At 46.0% G+C, this 22993-nt stretch overlaps 1 protein-coding gene across 1 annotated transcript in view; it reads right to left on the bottom strand.

Annotated features, from left to right (window-relative positions):
• The window catches only part of ANO2 (anoctamin 2), a 334451-nt gene that overhangs the window by 171175 nt on the left and 140283 nt on the right, over window positions 1-22993 (bottom strand). Inside the window, exons 10-11 of the mRNA XM_013964246.2 lie at window positions 13689-13823; window positions 4102-4262 (exon numbers count right to left, since the gene is read on the bottom strand). Coding sequence (XP_013819700.2) covers window positions 4102-4262; window positions 13689-13823 — 296 coding nt within the window. The remainder of the gene's footprint in view (window positions 1-4101; window positions 4263-13688; window positions 13824-22993) is intronic.

Raw genomic sequence — 22993 nt, 5'->3', positions numbered from 1 at the left:
AGATCTGCAAGGCCAGAGATTCTCCATCTCTAATAGTCACAAAGCACAGCTTGGACCCCAGAATCTTTTTTTTTTTTTTTTCAGCTCTGCCCACAATCTCATTTTCTTTACTGAGAAGTTCTCTTTTTTTTATTTCTTGGTGGTTTTATTTGTTTACAAATAAAAGCATCCACCTGAGGGGAAAAAAAGAAAACAGGAAGTGGGAAGGTACAGCTGAAAACCAAGTCTCCCTGTGACAGGAAATCACACATCCCAGGAAAGGCCTTAAGGGGTAGCAGACCAGAGTAATTAAGCTTTAGCCACTCAGTCGCAGTCATATCTGTAAGACAGATTCATGGGAATTAGGGCTGCAGCATAGCAAAAGGTGAAAGGGCATTTCAGGCTCCAGTCAGTTCCAGCATATTTGAGGTGATTCCAAGAGGCCGCTTTTTATTAATTTGTTATTCAGTAACTCAGCCATGTCCAACTCTGCCACGCCATGGACTGCAGCACAGCAGGCTTCCCTGGCCTTCAGCATGTCCCAGAGCTTGCTCAGACTCAAGTCCACTGAGTCAGTGATGCCACTCAACCATCTCATCCTCTGCCATCCCCTTCTCTTCCTGCCTTCAGTCTTTCCCAGGATCAGGGTCTTTTCTAATGAGTTAGCTCTTTGCATCAAAGGAATAAAAATTCCTTATATTTTTATTAATACTAGGAATAAATCTGGGGCTTTCCTGGTAGCTCAGCTGGTAAAGAATCTGCCTGCAATGCAGGAGACCCCAGTTAGATGCCTGGGTCAGGAAGTTCCCCTGGAGAAGGGATAGGCTACCCACTCCAGTATTCTTGGAAAATCCCCATGGACAGAGGAGCCTAGCAGGCTACAGTCCACAGGGTTGCAAAGAGTCAGACACAACTGAGTGACTAAGCACAGCACAGCACATAAGCGTAAATCCACCATCAGTTCAGTTCAGCCGCTCAGTCGTGTCCGACTCTTTGCAACCCCATGAATCGCAGCACCCCAGGCCTCCCTGTCCAACACCAACTCCCAGAGTTCACTCAGACTCACATCCACCGAGTCAATGATGCCATCCAGCCATCTCATCCTCTGCCGTCCCCTTCTCCTCCTGCCCCCAATCCCTCCCAGCATCAGAGTCTTTTCCAATCAGTCAACTCTTCGCATGAGGTGGCCAAAGTACTGGAGTTTCAGCTTTAGCATCAGTCCTTCCAATGAACACCCAGGGCTGATCTCCTTTAGAACGGACTGGTTGGATCTCCTTGCAGTCCAAGGGACTCTCAAGAGTCTTCTCCAACACCACAGTTCAAAAGCATCAATTCTTCGGCGCTCAGCTTTCTTTACAGTCCAACTCTCACATCCATACATGACCACTGGAAAAACCATAGCCTTGACTAGATGGACCTTCGTTGGCAAAGTAATATCTCTGCTTTTCAATATGCTATCTAGGTTGGTCATAACTTCCCTTCCAAGGAGTAAGCACTTTTTAATTTCTACCGTATGACCCAGCAATCCCACTACTGGGCACGTACTCTGAGAAAGCCACAATTCTAAAAGACACATGTGCCCCAATGTTCATTGCAGCACTGTATACAAAAGCCAGGACGTGGAAGCAACCTAGATGTTCATGGACAGATGAACAGATAAAGGAGTTGCGGTACATTTATGCAACGGAATATTACTTGGCCATAAAAAGAAACACATTTGAGTCAGCTGTCACGAGGTGGATAAACCTAGAGCCTTTCATGCCGAGTAAAGTAAGTCAGAAAGAGAAAAACAAGTATCATAAATTAACACACACGCATGGAATCTAGAAAAATGGTACAGATGAACCTAGTAGAGAATGGACTTACGGACAGTGGGGGAGGTCAGGGCGGGACAGACTGAGAGAGCAGCACTGACATATACGCGCTGTGTATACACAGTGGGTATATTGTGTATACACAGTGGGTATATTGTGTATACACACTACCGTGTGCAGAACAGACAGTGAGAGGCGAGCTGTTGTGCAGCAGGGGGCTCAGCTCGGGGCTCCGTGATGACCCAGAGGGCTGGGATCGGGCTGGGGGTGGGAAGGCGTCTCAGGAGGGAAGGGGTATACATATATAAAATTATTACTGATTTGCATTGCTGTACAGCAGACACCAACACAAAATTGTAAAGCAATTTTCCATCAATTAAAAAATAAAGAAAATTGAAAAAAAAAAAAAAAAGGAAACCCTCCCAAAAAGAAAAAAACCAAGATGTTGTTTATGGACAAGAGGAACAGAGCCGCCTGAGACTGTTCAGGCCACAAGCTACAACTTCCCTCTGTCCCCCTGACCCTTCCTGTGAACAATTCCAGAGCTACACGGCCATGGGCGCCGTGTCCTCTGACACCCTGCTGCTGTTTTGTGGGCTGACACTGCCACGTGGTCCAGGGCAGTGGCTGTTCTTCCTGGGAAAACAGAGGTTCCCCTGGATACCTTCCCTAGTGGCCGGGTCACATGGGAATCTTTCCAGCCCAGTTCCATCTCCACCCACGTAGAGAGACAGAGGTCGCCAGGTCTGGTTCTAACAGCAGTTCTAGAAGAGACCTCCCTCTCCTGCACACAGTCCCAGGATGTGCAACTCATCACCCCATCCTGGCAGGTCCTTCAAGCCCCCTGGAGTCAGCAGTAAACCTAACCGCTTCAGCTGACCGGTCTGTGACCGGAAAGATGAGGGCCCACTCTGTAAGGATGAGACAACGGCAGATGGCTGCTCCCAATGGGCTGACACAGGGTCCCCTGCTCCCTTCCGTTATACGTGTGGGTATGTCTTCTTGGAAATGCTCAGTGACCACAGGAGTGGATATTCCAGTTTTTTAACAGAAGAGTGTGTGTGTGTGTCTGTGTGTCTGTGTTTATGATCAGATGGCTGTGGCCCAAAGGAAGTTTATTACCCCAAGACTCTGGGTGAGGGGGGCGGGTGTGGGGAAGGGAGGAGGAGGAAATCGAAGGAACTATTTGTTCCTTCCTTCACAAATCCCTTTAGTGGGAAGATGGAAAACATCTCTCTGGCATTAAGTGAAATCTCTGCAGTCTACACTTGTGGTGTCCTGGAAATTGCAACTGAACGCAGAGATGGGAGACTCGTCTAGGCCTGCCTTTGCCCCCAGCTAACCCTGTGACCGTGACAGTCACCCCCTGGGTCCAGGTGTGACACCAAATGACATCTGGGATATGCACATCTTAGGAGATGTACCTGGAGGTGCCTATGAGTGTGTTAGGGATTTTCAAAGCATGCATGGGTTCAATTTCCAAACAAATCCTATATAAGATTACTCCATCTCTTATATACTCCATCTCTTTATATATGTAAAATAAAGCCACGGAGGATATTCTTAGTTCTAGTCCCATGTATGAGTAAAGGAGAGAAATCTATTGTCCCTAAAATGCTTCTTAAAATACAAGGACTAGGGGCTTCCGTAGGAGAAGGCAATGGCGCCCCACTCCAGTACTCTTGCCTGGAAAATCCCATGGATGGAGGATCCCGGTAGGCTGCAGTCCATGGGGTCACGAAGAGTCGAACACGACTGAGTGACTTCACTTTCACTTTTCACTTTCATGCATTGGAGAAGGAAATGGCAACCCACTCCAGTGTTCTTGCCTGGAGAATCCCAGGGACGGGGGAGACTGGTGGGCTGCCGTCTATAGGGTCGCACAGAGTCGGGCACGACTGAAGCGACTTAGCAGCAGCAGGGGCTTCCGTAGCGGCTCAGTAATAAAAAAAATCTGCCTGCCAATGCAGGGGACACGGGTTCAATCCCCGGTCTGAGAAGATCCCACATGTTGCAGAGCAACTAGGTCTGTGCACCACAGCCACTAAGCCTGTGCTCCAGAGCCCAGCAGATGCAAGCCCGCAAGCCCGAGAGGTCGTGCTCAACAGGAGAGTAGCCCCCGCCCACCACAGCGAGAGAAAAGCCTGCACAGCCACGAAGACCCAGAGCAACCAAATCAGTAAATAAAAGTTTCACTAAAGATATAAGGATTGAATACTAAGGAAGTAAACCAAAGAATATTGGCTCTGGTCCCTGCGCCCATCTGGAGGTGCCCTGCATGGGAGCCAGCCTCATGGTAATGACTTACCCCACAGAGCCATGAAGATGGAGAAGACGACGGTGGCAGGGTTGTCAAACAGGTGGCTGGCCCGCGCTGTCCCGCAGGCCGAGCTGAGGTTCCAGTAGTCACAGGACGTGTCGCACAGGGGACACATGGTGAAGGCGTTCTGCCGGTCACACATCTCCTTGCTGCAGAAGACAGAGGCTGCGGGGTCATGGGGGCGCCAAGCAGCACCCTCCCCAAGTCCATCACCCCCAAAGCACCTCCCACTTGGAACGCCGTGGCTGCTTCAGTAACTCCATCAACAAGGCATATGAGAGCTGGGCTTGGATTCTTCCCCTTGGGAGTAGTTTTTAGTATCTTGTCTTTAAAAATGGGTGGGCAGATGAACGGATAAAGAAGATGTGGTACATAGGTGCAATAGAAGATTACTCAGCCATGAAAAGGAATAAAATTGGGTCATTTGTACTGATGTGGATGGACCTAGAGTCCATCAAATAGAGCGAAGTAAGTCAGAAAGAATACACCAAATGCCGTATATTAATGCATAAATATAGAATCTAGAAAAATGATACAAATGAACCTATTTGCAGGGAAACAATGGAGACACAGACTTAGAGAACAGACTTATGGACCCCAGAGGGGAAGGAGAGGGTGGGACGAATTGAAAGCAGCGCTGACATATAGACCCTACCATGGATGAGGCAGCAGCCAGTGGGGAGCTGCTACACGGCACAGGGAGCTCAGCTCCATGCTCTGTGATGACCTAGAGGGGCGGGATGGGAGCGGGGGGTGGAAGGGAGAAGCTCAAGAGGGAGGGGACATATGTCTACAGATGGCTGATCCACATTGTTGTACAGCAGAAACCAACACGACATTGTAAAGCAATTATACTCCAGTGGAAAAAACAAATTAAAAAAAAAATAGATGGGCTAGCTTCAGAGGTATGGAAGCCATCACTAGACGTGACTCAACAGAAAGTGAGTGGTCACGTATCAGTTATGCTGTGCATCAGATGGTGCCATATAAAAGAGTGAAAGTGTTAATTGCTCAGTCGTGTCCAGCTCTTTGCGACCCCATGGACTGTAGCCCATCAGGCTCCTCTGTCCATGGGGTTCTCCAGACAAGAATACTAGAGTGGGTAGCTGTTCCCTTCTCCAGGGAATCTTCCCAATCCAGAAATTGAACCCAGGTATCCCGCACTGCAGGTGGATTCTTTACCGGCTGAGCCACCAGGGAAGCCCAGTGCTGTATAAAGTCCCATCCAAAAGTGCTGACTGAGTCTATGGGGCTGATGGGGAGCATCAGCAGTTGTGAATAAGTCACCCATCAGAGGTCAGAGTCTATCATCCTCATTTAAGCACAAGCTATCTTGTTAGTGTATTAGGATGGTCACACGGAGGAAACAACATGAGTATACATTGGACCAGCAAAAGGTCTTCCTCCTGGAAGAAGTCATGCAAAGTCAAATGGAGTCAGGAGGGAGGAAGCCCAGCTTCTAAGTGAATCAGCCATGTGACTGTTTGGAGAAGACAGACTAGTAACCTCAACTTAATAAGAATTATCCCAACCACAAAATGGGATGCGAGAGGCTGGAAGAATAAGGTGCGTATTAGTTGCTCAGTTGTGTCCAACTCTTTGTGATCTCATGGACTGCAGCCCTCCAGGTTCCTCTGGAATGGAACCTGGGCAAGAATTCTCCATGGAATTCTCCAGGCAAGAATACTGGAGTAGACTGCCATTCCCTTCTCCAGGAGATCTTCCCAACCTAGGGATCGAATCCAGGTCTCCTGCACTGCAAGCAGATTCTTAACCGTCTGAGCCACCAGGGAAGTCCAGGGAAGCCACCAGGGAAAAATAAGGTAAATGCCCCCAAAATCTAGATTCCAAGAATCCAAGAGAACAAAGCATGAGTCAAATAAACACCACCTCTATTCTCACCTCTTTTCAGTATATTTCTCTTTACTGGACTTAGGCATATATTTGAAATTCCATTCACTTGTTAGGTGGATCAGCTGGACCCAATAACTTCAGGCTCATCGGTGCTTGCAAATAAGAACCGAGGATTTCTCAGCCCCAACTGGTTTCCCCAATAACCCTCCACACTGCAGTCTGGTAGGAAAATGAATGAACTCAGCACTCCGGTGTGTGATATTTCCCCTCGGGGATGAGTAGATGGCTAAGCTCATCACTTTGGGGAGAAGGGTGGAGAACTAGAGATTTCACGAAAATGCAGCACTGGCTGTTCTCACAGAGCAGCTGGAGGAGACCCCATGATGGGGAGGCAGGGATCACAGGCTGAAACAGCTGGGTTTTCTCCGCAAAGAGGCAGCAGAGGGCGCTACCGAGCACGGTACGGCTGGCTGAGGGAGCAGGTACCGGGGTGCCTGAGCCAAGGGCTTAGATAAAACCCAGAAGCCGGCTGGATGCCTGTGTCTAGCTCCCATCGCTAAGCAGTCAAAAGGTTTCACTGAGGGCTGTCGGTGTCTGTCAAGTCCCAGCTCTCAGTCTTGTTTTTAATGAGCCTCGGCAGGGAAGTCCTTCTGTGTGAGAGAATGGAAACTCCGGGTCTCAGAATAAATCCCAGCTCCTCCACAGACTTGCTGCTGAGCACGCCACTGGCAAGTGTCGAGATCGGTGACTCACTCACATCGACAATATTAAATAGTAATTTCTTAATAGTAAGTTCAGCCATGCTGACTTCACCTGGGCATGTGTTTATTGGTAACTGGAGAGCAGGACTGAAGTCTTCTGGGCCAGACACGTGGTGGCTGCCTGGTAGAGGAGCTGGTGCTTTTAGGAGGAGAGTACCGATTAGAAAACAGATTCACACGGAAAACTTGTCAGTTTGCACAAAGTCAAGCAAACAGCTTTGCTTCTAAGCCGTGTCTGTTTAGTCATTAAGTCGAGTCCAACTCTTTGCAACTCCATGGACTGCAGCATGCCAGGCTTCCCTATACTTCAGTACCTTCCGGAATTTGCTCAAATTCATCACCAATCAACCATCTCACCCTCTGCCACCCCCTTCTCCTCCTGCCTTCACACTTTTCCAGCATCAAGGTATTTTCCAACGAGTCAGCTCTTCGAATTAGGTGGTCAAAGCAGTGAAGCTTCAGCTTCAGCATCAGTTCTTCCAGTAAATATTCAGGGTTGATTTCCTTTAGGATTGACTGGTTTGATCTTGCTGTCCCAGGGACTCCCAAGAGTCTTCTCCGTCACCACAGTCCAAAAACATCAATTCTTGGGTGCTCACCCACCTTTATGGTCCAACTCACATCCATATACGACTACCAGAAAAACCATGGCGGTGGCGGTTTTGTCCCTAAATTGTGTCTGATTCTTGTGACCCTATGGACTTTAGCCTGCTAGGCTCCTCTGTCCATGGGATTCTCCAGGCAGGAATACTGGAGAGAATTGCCATTTCCTTCTCCAAGGGATCTTCCTGACCCAAGAATTGAACCAGGTCTCCTGCATTGCAGGCAGATTCTTTATGGACTGAGCTATGAGGTTAGCCCTCACGAAAAACCATAGCTGCTACTTTACAGACCTTTGTCAGCAAAGGGATATCTCTGCTTTTTAATACACTGTCTAAGTTTGTCATGGTTTTTCTTCCAAGGAGCAAGTGTCTTTTATTTTCATGACTACAAAGTCACTATCCGCAGTGATTTTGGAGCCCAAGAAAATAAAATCTGCCACTGCTTCTCAAATCTTTGTCATGGAGGAGATTTTTTACATATATACAAGGAGATGGATAATCCTAGAAAACCTAATCTCAATCAAAACTAGTCCACGCTAAAAGGTCAGGGGAAAAAAAAAATATTAGCACCACCTTGGTACAGAGTACTTTGAAATGTGAATGCTGTGCCCATAAATGGTTTTAAAATTAGAATACAGTCAACTGACAATCATTTGTACAAAATGGTAGCCACGGTAGCATGGATAGTCCCGCATCATTTAGGTTTGAAGTCAGAATGCTCTGTATGCATTGGGTTGGGGATTTTTTGTTGCATCTTTGGAGTTTTTTGATGCAAGCAATTGGAAGAGGATTTTGGAGAAATTCCGCCTTAGGATGACATTAAAGGACTTTATAGTCTCTGAGACAAGCTGTAAAAGGGGGAGACGCCTCGAGAACTGAAGTCAGGTCGGGGTCATTCACTAAATTCAGGTCTCGGTCCTTCACTAGCTGCATCATCCACAGACTCTTAGTTAGAAGCCACAGTGGCTATAAATCCAATGACGTGTTTCTTCAACCTATCATGTTCTCTTGGACACAGAAGAAGGCTGATGAATGGCTTGACCATCAGGTGAACCAAGACCCCGGAGTGGGTGGTGTTCTCAACGAGTGACCCACTGCTCACAAGTCAAGTGACATACAGGGCTCTACTAGCCACAAAGGGAGGCAATTATTCAAGAAATTCAGACAGAACATCTGCTATTAAGATCTCAGCTCTAAAGTAACCCGCTTTTTTAAAAATATGGTTTAGATTAATCACCTTTAAAAAAAAAATGCTCCAGTCTTTCCTATGCATGTAAGCAAATGGAGAACAAATGGAACCAACCCCTTGCTAAGCAGACGAAAGGTCTATAGACATATCACACACATATGGAAATACTATTAAGTAAAGCATGTGACTCACATATCAAAGTTACTGGTGATAAAAGGTATCATTTAAAGTCCCACACAATGTAACTTTTCTGGGTTTGATGCTGGACTGTGGCTTTATGAGACATAATCATTGGGGGAAACTGGATGAAGGGCACATTGGGCCCCTCTGCACTCTCTTTACTGCTTCCAGTGAATCTATACGGTTCTCAGAATAAAACATTTTTTTTTTAGAATAAAACATTTTTTAAAAAGTGATATGCTATGCTATGTTATGCTAAGTCGCTTCAGTTGTGTCCAACTCTGTGCTACCCCATAGACGGCAGCCCACAAGGCTCCTCTGTCCCTGGGATTCTCCAGGCAAGAACACTGGAGTGGGTTGCCACTTCCTTCTCCAATGCATGAAAATGAAAAGTGAAAGTGAAGTCGTTCGGTCGTGTCTGACTCTTAGCGACCCCATGGACTGCAGCCCACCAGGCTCCTCCGTCCCTGGCATTTTCCAGGCAAGAGTACTGGAGTGATATACAGATACTAAATTCCAGGCCTAATGCCCAAAGTGAAGATCTTTAAAACAATTCCAGGAAGGGTGAAAGTTTTTAATTGCCTAGGAGTGGCTGGGAGGACAGGGAAGCCTGGCGTCCTTCAGTTCATGGGTCCGCAAAGAGTCGGACATGCCTCGGCAGCTAAACAACAAAACAAGGAGCAGCTGATAGACACAAACCCTCCAAGGGCATGAATTTGTCCGGATTCTATATTGGGATTTAGAGGCTGTTCTTTTCTTGACAGGAGAAGGCAATGGCACCCCACTCCAGTACTCTTGCCTGGAAAATCCCACGGATGGAGGAGCCTGGTGGGCTGCAGTCCATGGGGTGGCTAAGAGTCGGGCACGACTGAGCGACTTCCCTTTCACTTTTCACTTTCATGCATTGGAGAGGGAAACGGCAACTCACTCCAGTGTTCTTGCCTGGAGAATCCCAGGGAAGGGGGAGCCTGGTGGGCTGCCGTCTCTGGGGTCGCACAGAGTCAGACACGACTGAAGTGACGTAGCAACAACTTTTATTGACAAGTAGTGATATGGATTGTTTGTGAGTGTTCATCAGGCATAGAGCTTGGACTTTTGACAGATATACAATTATGACTGAGGAGCAGTTCTCAAAAACTACTTCATAATATGCTTGACTTTTTCTATGTACACCTTCCTGACTGGCCACACCTTATTCTGAGTCTGAAAAACTGAGAATCAAAATTTCAAATTTTATAGCAGCCAATTTTACACATTTTCATTTTGGAAAGTTGAAAAAGTTCAACAAATTTTACAAGAGACTCCACTATGCGAATATAGACATATACTCTATCCATAAATACGCTTATATCACTAAATTAAATGTCATGAAACAATTCTGATAGTTCCTTCTCATGCTGCATGCTAAAATTATATTTCATTCCACTCTATCTTATCTTATTCTTTGTTGTTCAGTCACTCAGTCATATCCACCGACTCTTTGTGACTCCACGGACTGTATCACGGCAGGCTTCCCTGTCCCTCACTAACTCCTGGAGTTTGCTCAAACTCATGTCCATTGAGTCGATGATGCCATCCCACCATCTCATCCTCTGTCACCGCCTTCTCCTTCTGCCTTGAATCGTTCCCAGCATCAGGGTCTTTCCCAGTGAGTCAGCTCTTCACATCAGGTGGCCAAAGTACTGGAGCTTCAGCTTCACCATCAGTCCTTCCAATGAATCTTCAGGGTTGATTTCCTTTAGTCTTATTCTACTGCATTTTTAAAAATACTTATTTATTTACTTGGCTGCACCAGGTCATAGTTGGGCATGCAGGATCTTTTAGTCATCGGATGTGAACTCTTACTTGCAACATGTAGGATCAAGTTCCCAAACCAGGGATCAAATCCAGTCCCCCTGTATTGGGAGATTGGAGTCTTAGCCACTGGATCACCAGGGAAGACCCTTATTCTAGTTCATTTAAAAGATAACCATTAAATTGATTCTATAATCCACCAATGGACTGCTGTCCATAGTTTATAAGACATCACACACTCAACAGGCATTGTGATGTATCTGCAATAATGATGATCTCATTGTACAAGCATGTACACCTGCACACCTACGAGAGCCCAAACATGTGCGTGGGTACACGCCTTTGTAGCATGTGTAGACCACGGTCCCCTCCAGCTGCACTGACCACTGTCACACGGGTTCCCATGTGGGGAACCAGGGCACAAGTCCCAAGTCCTGATATCAACCAGCACATGGACTCTCTACCCGCCGAGCTGTTGGTCCTCAGTGCATGGGATGAGTCCTCCAGTTCAGATCAACCTGAGACCCCTATCCCCAGCAATCATAATGGGGCAATGGAGCTGTGTTCTCTGAGAAGGCACCAGGAGCGGCTAGCTAGAGCTCCTGGGCTGCCAAGGAGGGTCAGAGCCCTGGGGAAGACGCCACAGATTACTGGGGAAAGCAAAGGCTTTGGAACAGGAGGCGTGTGCCTATGTGCTCAGCTGCTTAATCATGTCTGACTCTTTTCAACCCCATGGACTGTAGCCCACCAGGCTCCTCTGTCCATGGGATTTCTCAGGCAAGAATACTGGAGTGTGTAACCATTTCCTACTCCAGGGGATCTTCCCAATCCAGAGATTAAAATTGCATTTCCTGAGTCTCCTGCATTGGTAGGCGGGTTCTTTACCACTGAGTCACCTGGAAAGCCAGGAGGCAACAGAGGTCAAACCTCAACCGTGGTGGACTTCCCTGGCAGTTCAGGGGTTGAGACTCCACGCTTCCACTACAGGGGCTGTGGGTTCAATCCCTGGTCAAGGAACTAAGATTCCACAAGCCAAGGGGCATGGGTAAAAAATAAGTGAATAAAACATCAATGTGATTTCACTGATCTGGGTTAGAACCAGGGGCTAATTTTTTATTTTTTAATCCCAACCCTGACAACTATGACTTGCTGAAGTTGGACAAGCTAGGTGGCCTTGCTTCTCCATGGAGACCATGCCTCCACGTCTCTGAGGTGAGAATAAGGCCACCTATTGTTGACAACATCGATCGCTTCAGGATCGAAGACACAGCACATAAAACCATCAGCACTGGTGCAACTCACACTAGGAATGCAGTGTGTATTCCTTCTTCCTTTGGACTTCCCAAGTGGCGCAGGGGTAAAGAACCTGCCTGCCAACGCAGGAGATATGGGTTTCATCTCCAGGTCGGAAAGATTCCCTGGAGAAGGAAATGGCAACCCACTCCAGTTTTCTTGCCTGGAGAGTTCCATGGACAGAGGATTCTGGTGGGCTACAGTCCATGGGGTGGCAAAGAGTCAGACATGACTGAGCACATGTGTGCACACACACACACACACACACACACCCCTTCTTCCTTTATGCTGTGGACGGCAGAGCCCTGAAAACATAGCTCAAAGGTCCCAGAATTCCAGTCAAGAATCCTGGATGGATGATGACAGGGTTCTATACACAAACATATTCAAATCCTTGTGCTTATACTAAGGTATTTAGCTTCATTCTAACTACATACATGTCATCACCAGTTTTGCTAATTTGCAAGAGCTTTTCTACAGAGTGACACAGAGGCCAGAGCCACCTGGTTCTTACCACTTATCATGCTATCCTCAAACAGCCCAGCTCTCCCTGTTTCTTCAGGAGGTCCTGACTTCCCCATCACCACCCGCCACTGCAGTGGACACCTGCAGGCTGCCCAGTGCCCCCATCCCCCGGGCTATTGAAGGAGAGTCCCCATGGCACAGTGTCAGCCTGCCCCCCAACCCCAGACATGATCAGCTGGTCGACAGCCTTCACTTAAGCCAAAAAGAGTCCACAGGACTTCTTCACTTAGGATCAATCACATATAAAGCTCTTAAAATGTGACACCCCGTGAGCTACTAAGTAGCAACATTCACATCCTACAGAGAAACTCTGTAGTAAAACAAGAAATACTTGAAAGAATCAGAGACCGCCAGTAAATAGAAGGAATCCCTATTTCCACGGTCCTTTCGGTGAGCCACATGCCAGCCACTGGATCCACCGAGGCCTCCCCACCGAACCCTGAGGATAAATTCCCTTTTTTGCTCATGCTAGTTCCCATGCATTTCTATCACTTGCAACTGCAAGAGTATTAAAATACACAAATGATGCTTCAGTTTGCCAGGACAGTTCTGGAGTTGCCAAGAGCTTTAAACTCTAAACACTGGCTAAGTGTCTCTTCTGTCCCCTGTGCTCTATTTCTGCCTATGTTGGTTCATTCAAGAATTGTTTATGAATACTTTGCTGGCTGCCAGACACTGTCTCCTTTAATCCTCAGGATACCACCATGAGGCAGGTGTTAGCACTGCCATTTCACAGCCGAGGAAATGGAAAGTCAGGGAGCAAGGTATCCCATCTCAAGGCTAATATGTAAAACAGTGCACCCTAAAGGATGTTCCTTTGTTGAGTGTCTATTTTCCTGTAGGATCTCTTTTCCTCATCAGGACCAGCCTTTGTTCCATCTCCTGGGTCTCCAAGAGCCCCCCGTCACCTCCTGCAGTCTCTGACTCCCAGAGCTGGGGCTGAGGTGTCCTCAAGCTCATAGCATTTTATCCCAGCAGTATCTGGCCACATAGATGCCATCTTCACCCAACACCACTGAACACTTGCTGCCTTGGTATGGAAATGAGAGAAAAATGCCACAAAATTGAGGGGGGAAAAGCTTTTCCCAGGCATGGTTTCCTATCTCACCAGTTCTCTTCCACCTGCCCAATCAGACCCTGGTCCTGGAGAAGAGTCTGACCAGGAAAGGAAGCGGCCACACTCAGCGTGGCTCTGAGCTCTTCTCAGAATCCGATGCTCCCCGCTCTCTCCGGAGAGAAGGAAGGGAAGTGGGAAGGAGGACACAGGATGGGGCTCTGGAGGGATACGTGTGAAATGTACGATGTCCTCGCAACTGGGATGACACTCTGAACGACTGACATGTGGGAACTGAGCCTTCGCCTTTAAAGTCAGCTCACCTGGGAATATCTTCTTCGATGGTTGCACATCCGTAAAGAAACACGATGATCCCAATGACAGACGACGGGATGAGGAAGGATGTATATAATCCCAGCCAGGCAAAATACAGTCCGATCTTTTCTCCAAAATACTTTCTGGAAAAAAGAAGAAAATGAAACATACACTAAGAAGATCATAGACTTTCCCTCTTTCTGTTTGCTCTAAACCTGACAACGGGTCGGCACAAGGGACGGAAGTTATCTGGGGAAGGTGGGGGGTTGGACCTCAGCACAAGAATCAACAGCTGGTCTTTTCTGAAATGAATCTCATTCCCTTAGAATCGCATACGCACACCTGTTCATGGAAAGAAGTTGCACAGAGGAATCCAGGCCTAAGAACAAACTGAGAATAGGTCATATATTTTGGCATCTTTACCAGACACACATGAATAACATATCAGAATTCCATGAGTGCCATAGCACTCAACCCACAGAAAAACACACCTTTTTGAAATTGCTTATCTGGATAAAACACACAAATTCGGGGGCATACATCCTGATGTATGGGCTTCCCTGGTGGTTCAGACAGTAAAGAATCTGCCTGCAATGCAGGAGACCTGGGTTCAGTCCCTAGGTTGGGAAGATCCTCTGGAGAAGGGCATGGCAACCCACTCCAGTATTCTTGCCTGGAGAATTCCAGGGACAGAGGAGCCTAGTGGCCTTCAGTCCATGGGGTCACAAAGAGTCAAATATGACTGAGCAACTAACATACACAGACACACACACACACACACACACACACACTGATGTATACAAACCAATATAAATACAGTCATAGAAAAATAACTGGAAGAAATTAGATAAAATATGGGTCATGGTTTCTTTGGCTGATGGGACTATGGGTGGTTTTATTGCTTTGTTTTTTTAATCCTTCTGCATTTTTTAACTCTGTTTTGTCATGAATTCCTTTTTATAAAAAGTGGTTTCTTTCTGAAAGAAAAGGTACCATCCATATCTTTTTGTTCCCCAGATCACACGGTTAATAAATGACCACATTCAGTCTCTACAAAGGGTTTTCCCTTAGATGAGTATTGATTACGGATGCTTGATGAGGAAACACAATCCACGGAGAAGAAGTATATTTTATTTCTCAGGAGCCTCTGACATAAAACACAGGAGGGAAATAAGAGCTCAGCTCACATTTTGATCTAAGGACTAGAGAGTAAGGAGAACAAATAAAAACTTATTTATCGAAGGCGACGGCACCCAACTCCAGTCCTCTTGCCTGGAAAATCCCATGGATGAAGGAGCCTGGCGGGCTGCAGTCCATGGGGTCACGAAGAGTCAGACACAACTGAGTGACTTCCCTTTCACTTTTCACTTTCATGCATTGGAGAAGGAAATGGCAACCCACTCCAGTGTTCTTGCCTGGAGAATCCCCGGGATGGGGGAGCCTGGTGGGCTGCCGTCTATGGGGTCACACAGAGTTGGACACGAAGGAAGCAATTTAGCAGCAGCAGAGCACTGTTTCCACTTAGGATGTAGACAACTGCCAGGAAATGTAGGTTTCATCCTAACAATAAAAGAAAGCTAGATAACCTGTGAATCAAAATTTTTCGTGACCCCATCAGAGAGTAGAGGTTGCGAGGTAACCAGACGAGCCGCACTTTTTTAAAATGACAAGCTCCTCCAAGGAAAAATGGACTCACAACAGTTTTGTTGAGCATGAGACAGAAAGGCAGTCCCATAAAGTGAGTAAGAAGAAACAGCTAAAAATTTTCAAGACACTGGAAGCTGAGCGAAGGTCAGCATGACATATTGAATAACTGGGCACTCCAGACACAAGAGGAGGTTGTACTCATTTGCAAGATCCTATGGGAAGACCAGCAGGTTTCTCATGAGAAGGACTGTAGGCAACAAAGGGGCCAGAGAGAGCCCTTAGATGCATACAGGCGAGAAAGCCCACCCATCTCCCTGAGCCATCTTACTTTTAACCAAAAGCCTCAAGTAGAGGGTAACAAAAATCAGCAGTCGGATGCTGGGGAGGGGCAGGAGAGAGACTCCATGGGGCAAAGGGCTGAAAGGGAACCATGAGGACCAATTCCCAGTGCTTTACAATGGATCTGAGAGTTGGACCATAAAGAAGGCTGAGCGCTGAAGAACTGATGCTTTCAAACTGGGATGCCAGAGAAGACTTTTGAGAGTCCCTTGGGCAGCAAGGAGATCCAACCAGTCAATCCTAAGGAAAATCAACCCTAAATATTTCACTGGAAGGGCTGATGCTGAAGTTGAAGCTCCGATACTCTGGCCGCCCGATGTGAAGAGCCAACTCATTGGAAAAGAGCTGACTCGTGCTGAGAAAGACTGAGGACAAGAGGAGCAGGGGGAGACAGAGGATAAGATGGTTAGATAGCATCACTGACTCAATGCACACGAGTTGGAGCAAACTCAAGGAGATAGTGAAGGACAGGGAAGCTTGGCGTGCTGCAGTTCATGGGGTCGCAAAGAGCTGGACACGGCTTGGTGACGAACACTGACGACAACCCCCAGGAGGGTTGTCACAGAATCCCACCACTGAAGGGATCTGAAGTCCGTGGTGCGCTGAGTGACCCCAGCAGCAATGACATCCAAAGCCACCTCCACCTCTGACTGGCCTGACCCCACTCCACTACTGAAGGCCTGACAGAGAGGCATAAGCCCATTTCTGGGCATAAATACCATGTACTTCAGTCTCTACTGTCCTTTAAAACACAGTGTCCAGAATTGAGAAAAAAAAGAATCTTGAGAGGGACTTCCTTGGTGGTCCAGCAGTTGAGACTCCACTTTCCTAATGCAGGGGGCTTGGGTTCGATCCCTGGTCAGGGAACTAGAGCTTACATGCTGCAACTAAGACCTGGAGCAGCCAAATAAATACACATAGATGAAGGTTAGTTTTTTTAAAGCTTGAGAAACACGAAAAATGTACTGTTCAAGAAATGAGGAAATCAATAAAACCAAAGTTGATCTTGATACCATAAATATCACACAGGGATTTTCTCTCTCTTTCTCTTTTTCTTTCTTTCTTTTTTTTTTTTTTTTTTGATGTGAACCATTTTTAAAATTTTATTAAATTTGTGACAATATTGCTTCTGTTGTATGTTTTGATTTTTGCCCATGAGGCCTATGGGATCTTAAGTCCCCAACCAGGGATTGAACCTGCAATGGAATGTGAAATCTTAACCACTGGACCACCAGGGATGTCCCATACAGGGACTTTAAAATAATTATAATAATACTCTAAGGAAGAATCTAATAGAAAAGAAAAAATTGGAAATGTCCACAGAGAGACAGAAACACAAGAGTGTAACATGGAAATACTAGAGCAAAAATATTTTATCAGATATAAAAAAGGTCTTCATTACAGTGTCTTAGCAGGTGACTGAATGCAACTGAGGAAAGACTCAATAAACTTGCATGTAAGTCAATGAATACTATCCAAACTAAGATACAAACAATAAAGAAGAAAATAGAATCTATTGATCAAGGGCTACAGGCAGTATCAAAGAAGGTATCATATATGTAACTGAAGTCCCAGAGGAGTAAGAGAAACAGGATAGAAGGAATATCTCCATGGATTATGATTAAGAATTTTCCAAAATTAATCAAAAATAACAAAACAGATCCAAGAACTCCAAGGAACCCCAAGCAAACAGGTCAAAAAATAAAAATAAAACCTCACACACTTAGACACATCATAATGAAACTTCTGAAAAGCAAAGATAGGAAGAAAGAAACCTTTAAGTTGGAGCGGTAGTGTGTGCATGCCAAGTTGCTTCAGTCATTTCCAACTCTTTGCGACCCTATGGACTGTAGCCCACCAGGCTCCTTTGTCCATGGAGATTCTCCAGGAAAGAATACTGGAGTCGGTTGCCATGCCCTCCTTCGGGGGATCTTCCTGACCCAGGGATTGAACCCATGTATCCTATGGCTCACACACTGCAGGCAGATTCTTGCCTGCTGAGCCACCAGGGAAGAACACTGGAGTGGTAGGGGTGGGAGGAATGAGGAGGGGGGGTATTAGGTACAAAGGAACAAAGGTGAGATTTATAGACAAGTTCTTGGCAGAAACTATGCAGGCCATAAGATAAGAGAGTGGCAACTTTAAAGTATGGAAAAAAAAAAAAACAGTCAATCCAGGATACTATACAGAAAGAAAGCGGCTTTCAAAAAGGAGACAAAATAAAAACTATTTCAGCAAGCAAAGGCTGAGGGAATTCACTGCCAACAGCTCTGCACAACCAGAAATGTGGAAGGAAGTTCTTTAGTTAAAACTAGGTATACAGATCTTTCATGTGAGAGTGCCAGAAATAGTAAAAAATAATGGTAAATGTAAACACATTCTTCTTATTTTTTATCTTTTTAAAAGGTAATTCACTGTCTAAAATATCATTCTCAATGGGGGCAAAATTGTCTCCAAGGGGACAAAATTGGTTCTTTGGAAGCCAAAAACTATCTTAGTTATTACAGTTATTTTTAAGGCCTCCAGAAGGCCAAAGAACATAAACTGACGTATAGTACATCTGTAGTATTTTAACCGTGAAGAGGAAATTCAAGAAAAAAATAATGTCTACAAAGTGCCTTAGGAAAGAAACAATGGGGAAAAAAGTTTGAGAAACACTGGCATAGAACAAAACCAGCTACAACATTTTGTGGTGTTCACAACAGACATTAAAGTGGAATGTGTGCAGTAGTAGCACAAAACAGAGGAAGGAGGAAATTGAGGGAGGAAACTGAGGTGTGCTGTTTTAAGGTTCTTACGCTCTATGTTGAAGTAGTATATATTATTTGAAAGAAAAATATGATACCTTGATGATGTATTCTGTAAACCCTGGAGCAACCACCAAGTTTTTTAAATGGCTGATACTGGAGATAAAATGAAATTATAAGATTTCAAAAGAGGGCATGAAAAGAAGAAAAACAGGAAAAAAAGGACATACGTAACAAGTGAAAACAAATAGTGATATGGTAGATTTAAAATACAAAAACATAAATGATTACATTAAATATAAATGTATAAGAAACCCACATGAAATATAAGGGCATTTACAGAATGAAAGCAAAGGAATGGAAAAAGACATACCATGCCAATACTAATGAAAAGAAGGCTAAGGTATAAAAGGGATGATCAAATAATCATACAGTGATCAATTCATTAAGACCAAATAATCCTAAATATTGATACACATACTAAAATACTATGCCAAATGCGCACATCAAAATATACGCAATAAAAACTGAGAACTAAGAATTTCCCCAGCGGCTCAGTGGTTAAGACTTCACCTTTCAATGCAGGGGCTGCAGATTCAATCTTTGGTCAGGGAGCCAAGATACCTTGTGTCTCAGCCAAAAAACCGAAACATAAAACAGAAGCAATATTGTAAAAAAAAATCCAGAATGACTTGAAAAATGGTCCATAGCAACAAAAACTGAAGGAAAAAAAACTGACAGAATTGAACTAGAAGGATAAATACATATATCTTCCTGTATAAATAAGGGACTTCAACACTTCTCTTTAGTAGTTGACAGAGCAAGTACAAAAAATAGCAATAAGGATACAACAGTCACTTCAAACCAACTTGACCAAATTAATATCTATATAACACACCATCAAACAACAACAAAAACCACATTCCTCGTAATACATCGTCACCAAGAACCATATTTTGAATCGTGAAGCAAATCTAACAAATTTTTTAAAAAATGAAATAGTAAAAATGTTTTACTATGAACACAGCTAAATTAAACAGCAGAAAGATGTCTGGAAAAATCCCCAAATATTTGGAAATTAAATAATATCTTTCTACGTAACCCAGGGGTCAAAGAAGAAATCACAAAGGAAACGAGAAAGTATTTTTGACTGAGTAAAAAAAAAACACACATATCAAAATTTGTGAGATGCCATTACACCTAGAATGCCAGTAATACTTGGAAATTTATAGCACTGAATATTTGGGACTATAATAAGAAAGTTCTTTTTAAGTTCATCCAGAATTGCTCTTATTGAAGTATAGTTGATTTACAATGTTGTTTTAGTTTCATGGGTACAGCAAAGTGATTCACATATGTGTGTGTGTGTGTGTGTGTGTGTGTGTGTGTGTGTGTGTGTGTACATGCATGCTAAGTCGCTTCAGTTGTGTCCGACTCTTTGTGACCCTGTGGGTTGTAGCCCGCCAGGCTCCTCTGTCCATGAGATTCTCCAGGCAACAATACTGGAGTGGGTTGCCATTTCCTTCTCCAGGGGAGATTCCTGACCCAGAGATGGAACCCGCGTCTCTTATGTCTCTGCATTGGCAGGTGGGGTCTTTACCACTAGCGCCACCTGGGAAGCCCAGCACTGTTCATAACACCCCCCAAACTGGGAACTACCCAGATGGCCCTAAGCAAGAGAATGGATAAATATGTTCTGACACATTTGCCCCAAAGAATATTATACAACAAGAACGGACAAAATATAAGAGCGCACAACCACATGGACAACACACCCCCTCTGAACAAAAGAAGACAGGTACAGAGAAATTATTATACAGTACAATTCCATTTCTTTAAGGTTCAGAAGCAAAATAACTGTGTTAAATACAGATGGTTATTAGCCCGAGGAAGGCAGCGACCAGAAGGGAAATGGGTGAGGGTGGGGGGACTTCAGGTGTTGATACGGTAAGTTCCCTACATACCAACGAGTTCTGTTCCGAGAGCACTTTTCCTAAGCCCCAAAATTTAGCCTAGGTACCCAACACAGTCAGCTATAGAGTGCTATACTGTAATAGGTTTACAATACTTTTCACACAAATAGCACATAAACAATAGACACAAAAAATAAAGAAAACATTTTTAATCTCAAGGTACAATATCTTGAAAAGTACAATAGTCCAGTACAACAGCTGGCACACAGGGGCTGGCATCGAGTGACCAGGCAAGAAGAGTTACTGACTGGAGGAGGGAGAGGAGCTGAGAGATGGTGGAGCTGAAGGATGGTCAACAACAGGAGATGGAGGGCAAGCTGCCAGTTCACTCACACCTGATGTCAACGGACAGGTGGAAGCGCGTTCGCATGTTTGAGAGTTTGCATCTTGAAGGTTCATATGTGGGGGACTAATTTATAATGTTCTTCCTTGATCTGGGTAATGGGTATAAGGGTGTGTTCAGTTTTTAAAAATTCAGGGAGTTGTATACTTTTTTGTGCATACACCTTTCTGTCCGTATATTATACTTTGGTTTTGAAATGGCTCAAGACACCACATGCCCTATAACCCACAGGCCAACAGACTCCCTGAAGGGCATCTTACCCGTTCTCTTGCTTTCAAGCCAGAAAGCAAGTAACCCATGTCAGGCAGCATCATTTAGGCTCAGACTTTGTAGCAGCCCTGAAAGGGGAGCTGTCATCTGAGGGCAGCTCAGAAGGCCAAACAAAGACAAGGCTTCCAGACCAAAGTGGCCAGCCCGAGACCAAGGTCAGCATTCAGCAGGGTCCCTGAGGCGGTGACCTAAGCCATGCGATGACTGCACCATCCTCAGGAGCTCAGACTGGGGCAGGAGATGGGTATCGGGGGGACGGGGGAAGAGGGTAGCCATGCTAGCCGGAGGGGTAACTTACTGCTCTCAGCTCCTGCCAAGCCCACATCATCTGATACAGCGGCAGGTGGGGCACCCTCCTTCCTGGTCTGACAAAAAGTGGTCAGGCTTTCCCTGCCCCTTGAGGTGGATTAAAGGCACACAGGTTCAGGTACCCCGAGCAGGACCGTGGGCAGGTGCAGGGACTCCAGAAAGAATGTTCTGAGCCTTTAATTAAAGTTCACCACTGCTGACTCTCTGGAAATCAGCCTAGAATTTCCTACTACAGAAGCAGCCAGGCAGCCAGCGAAAGCCTCTCCCAGATGAAACCCAGAGATGCGGCCAGCATAGTTTTGCCTCCTGAATTGCCAGCGTCCTCTCCTGTACCTCAGCCTGGAGATAATGTGGTTGATAAGGGGTCAGGAGAGCAAGGGAGGGATATTCACGTGGTGGGGACCACGGGTCAAACCCTAATTTAAGTGCTTGACAGCATCTCATTTCATGCTCACAAAACCTTACAAGGTGAGTTAAAAATCAGTGTTAAGATTGGATTCAGAGGTGCAAAACAGTTGAAGGTGTTGGGGTCCTTCCAGTCACCTTCTGTTTGGTTTAAATGGTGGCTCAATGCAGGACACCCAAGTACAATCCCTGGGTTGGGACGATCCCCCAGAGAAGGGAATGGCAACCCACTCCAGGATTCTTGCCTGGAGAATCCCATGGATGGAGGAGCCTGGTGGGCTACCGTCCACGGGGTCGCAAAGAGTCAGACACGACGAAGTGACTAACACTTGCACTTTTCAGACATAGTTGATATTTATTTAAAACTAGTGTTGATGGGTTTCTTTCCTCAGGACTGCAAGCAAGTGGCCCTTCTCTCCTGTGGGTACAGACATGTCCATGAGAAAGGACCCTCCCTACCAGTCACAGGATGACAGGTTCCCCAGGACTCTCTCTCGACCTGCCTTCTCATCGTCGGCCTGAACCCAGCCCTGTGTGCGGGACCCCAGGTTGGGAAGAACAGTCGGATCATCATCCTTCTGCCAAAGCCAACAGCAGGACCCAAGCCACCAACCCCTTTGCCAGGCACAGGCCGGCAGACACCACGGCTGGCTCCTGTGATCAACAACACAAGGCCGGAAGACTCTGAGTTCTTAGCCCTCCCAGGGAGGCCAAAGAAAGGGCCCCTTCTGGAAAGAAAATTTTGCTTATATGAGGGAAATCCAGAAAGTCCAGTAAAAAGGGGCTGGGCTCACGGTGGCTGAGAAAATGGGGCTTGGCTCCAGTCCTGACATTAGGAGACAACACAGATGCCGGCCAACGGGATGGGAGCTGCCCAGAAGTTCCAGCAGGAAAAATGGACTCCTTGGAATCAGAGCGCCCAGGGTCTTCAATGCTCTCCTGAGCCACTTCTGTCAAGTGCCTCCCTCTCCCTTGCTAAGTCCTCTCATTTAAAAGGTTTCCAAATAAAGAGCAGTCTACGGAGCGAGGGAAGCTGTGGGGCCAGGATGGCAGGATGCAGGTCTAGAGACGGAGTGGGCAGAGCTGACGCTGTCCATCACAGGCACATAGCAGACGTGTTCAGAGGGGCAAATGGGACCAGAGACCCAAGAGGACCCGGGACCAGATGTGCAAGGGGTCCATTCCTGGGCAGCCAGAGAGGGGAGGTGCAAGCGGCAGGTGGAAAAGTCAGGAAGGGGATTTCCCTGGTGGTCCAGTGGTTAAGACCCCACCTTCCAATG

This window comes from Capra hircus, chromosome 5, assembly GCF_001704415.2.
Source record: "Capra hircus breed San Clemente chromosome 5, ASM170441v1, whole genome shotgun sequence".
NCBI lineage: Eukaryota > Metazoa > Chordata > Mammalia > Artiodactyla > Bovidae > Capra > Capra hircus.
The sequence above is the reverse complement of the archived record's forward strand: the minus strand, read 5'-3'. Positions and strand labels throughout refer to the sequence as shown.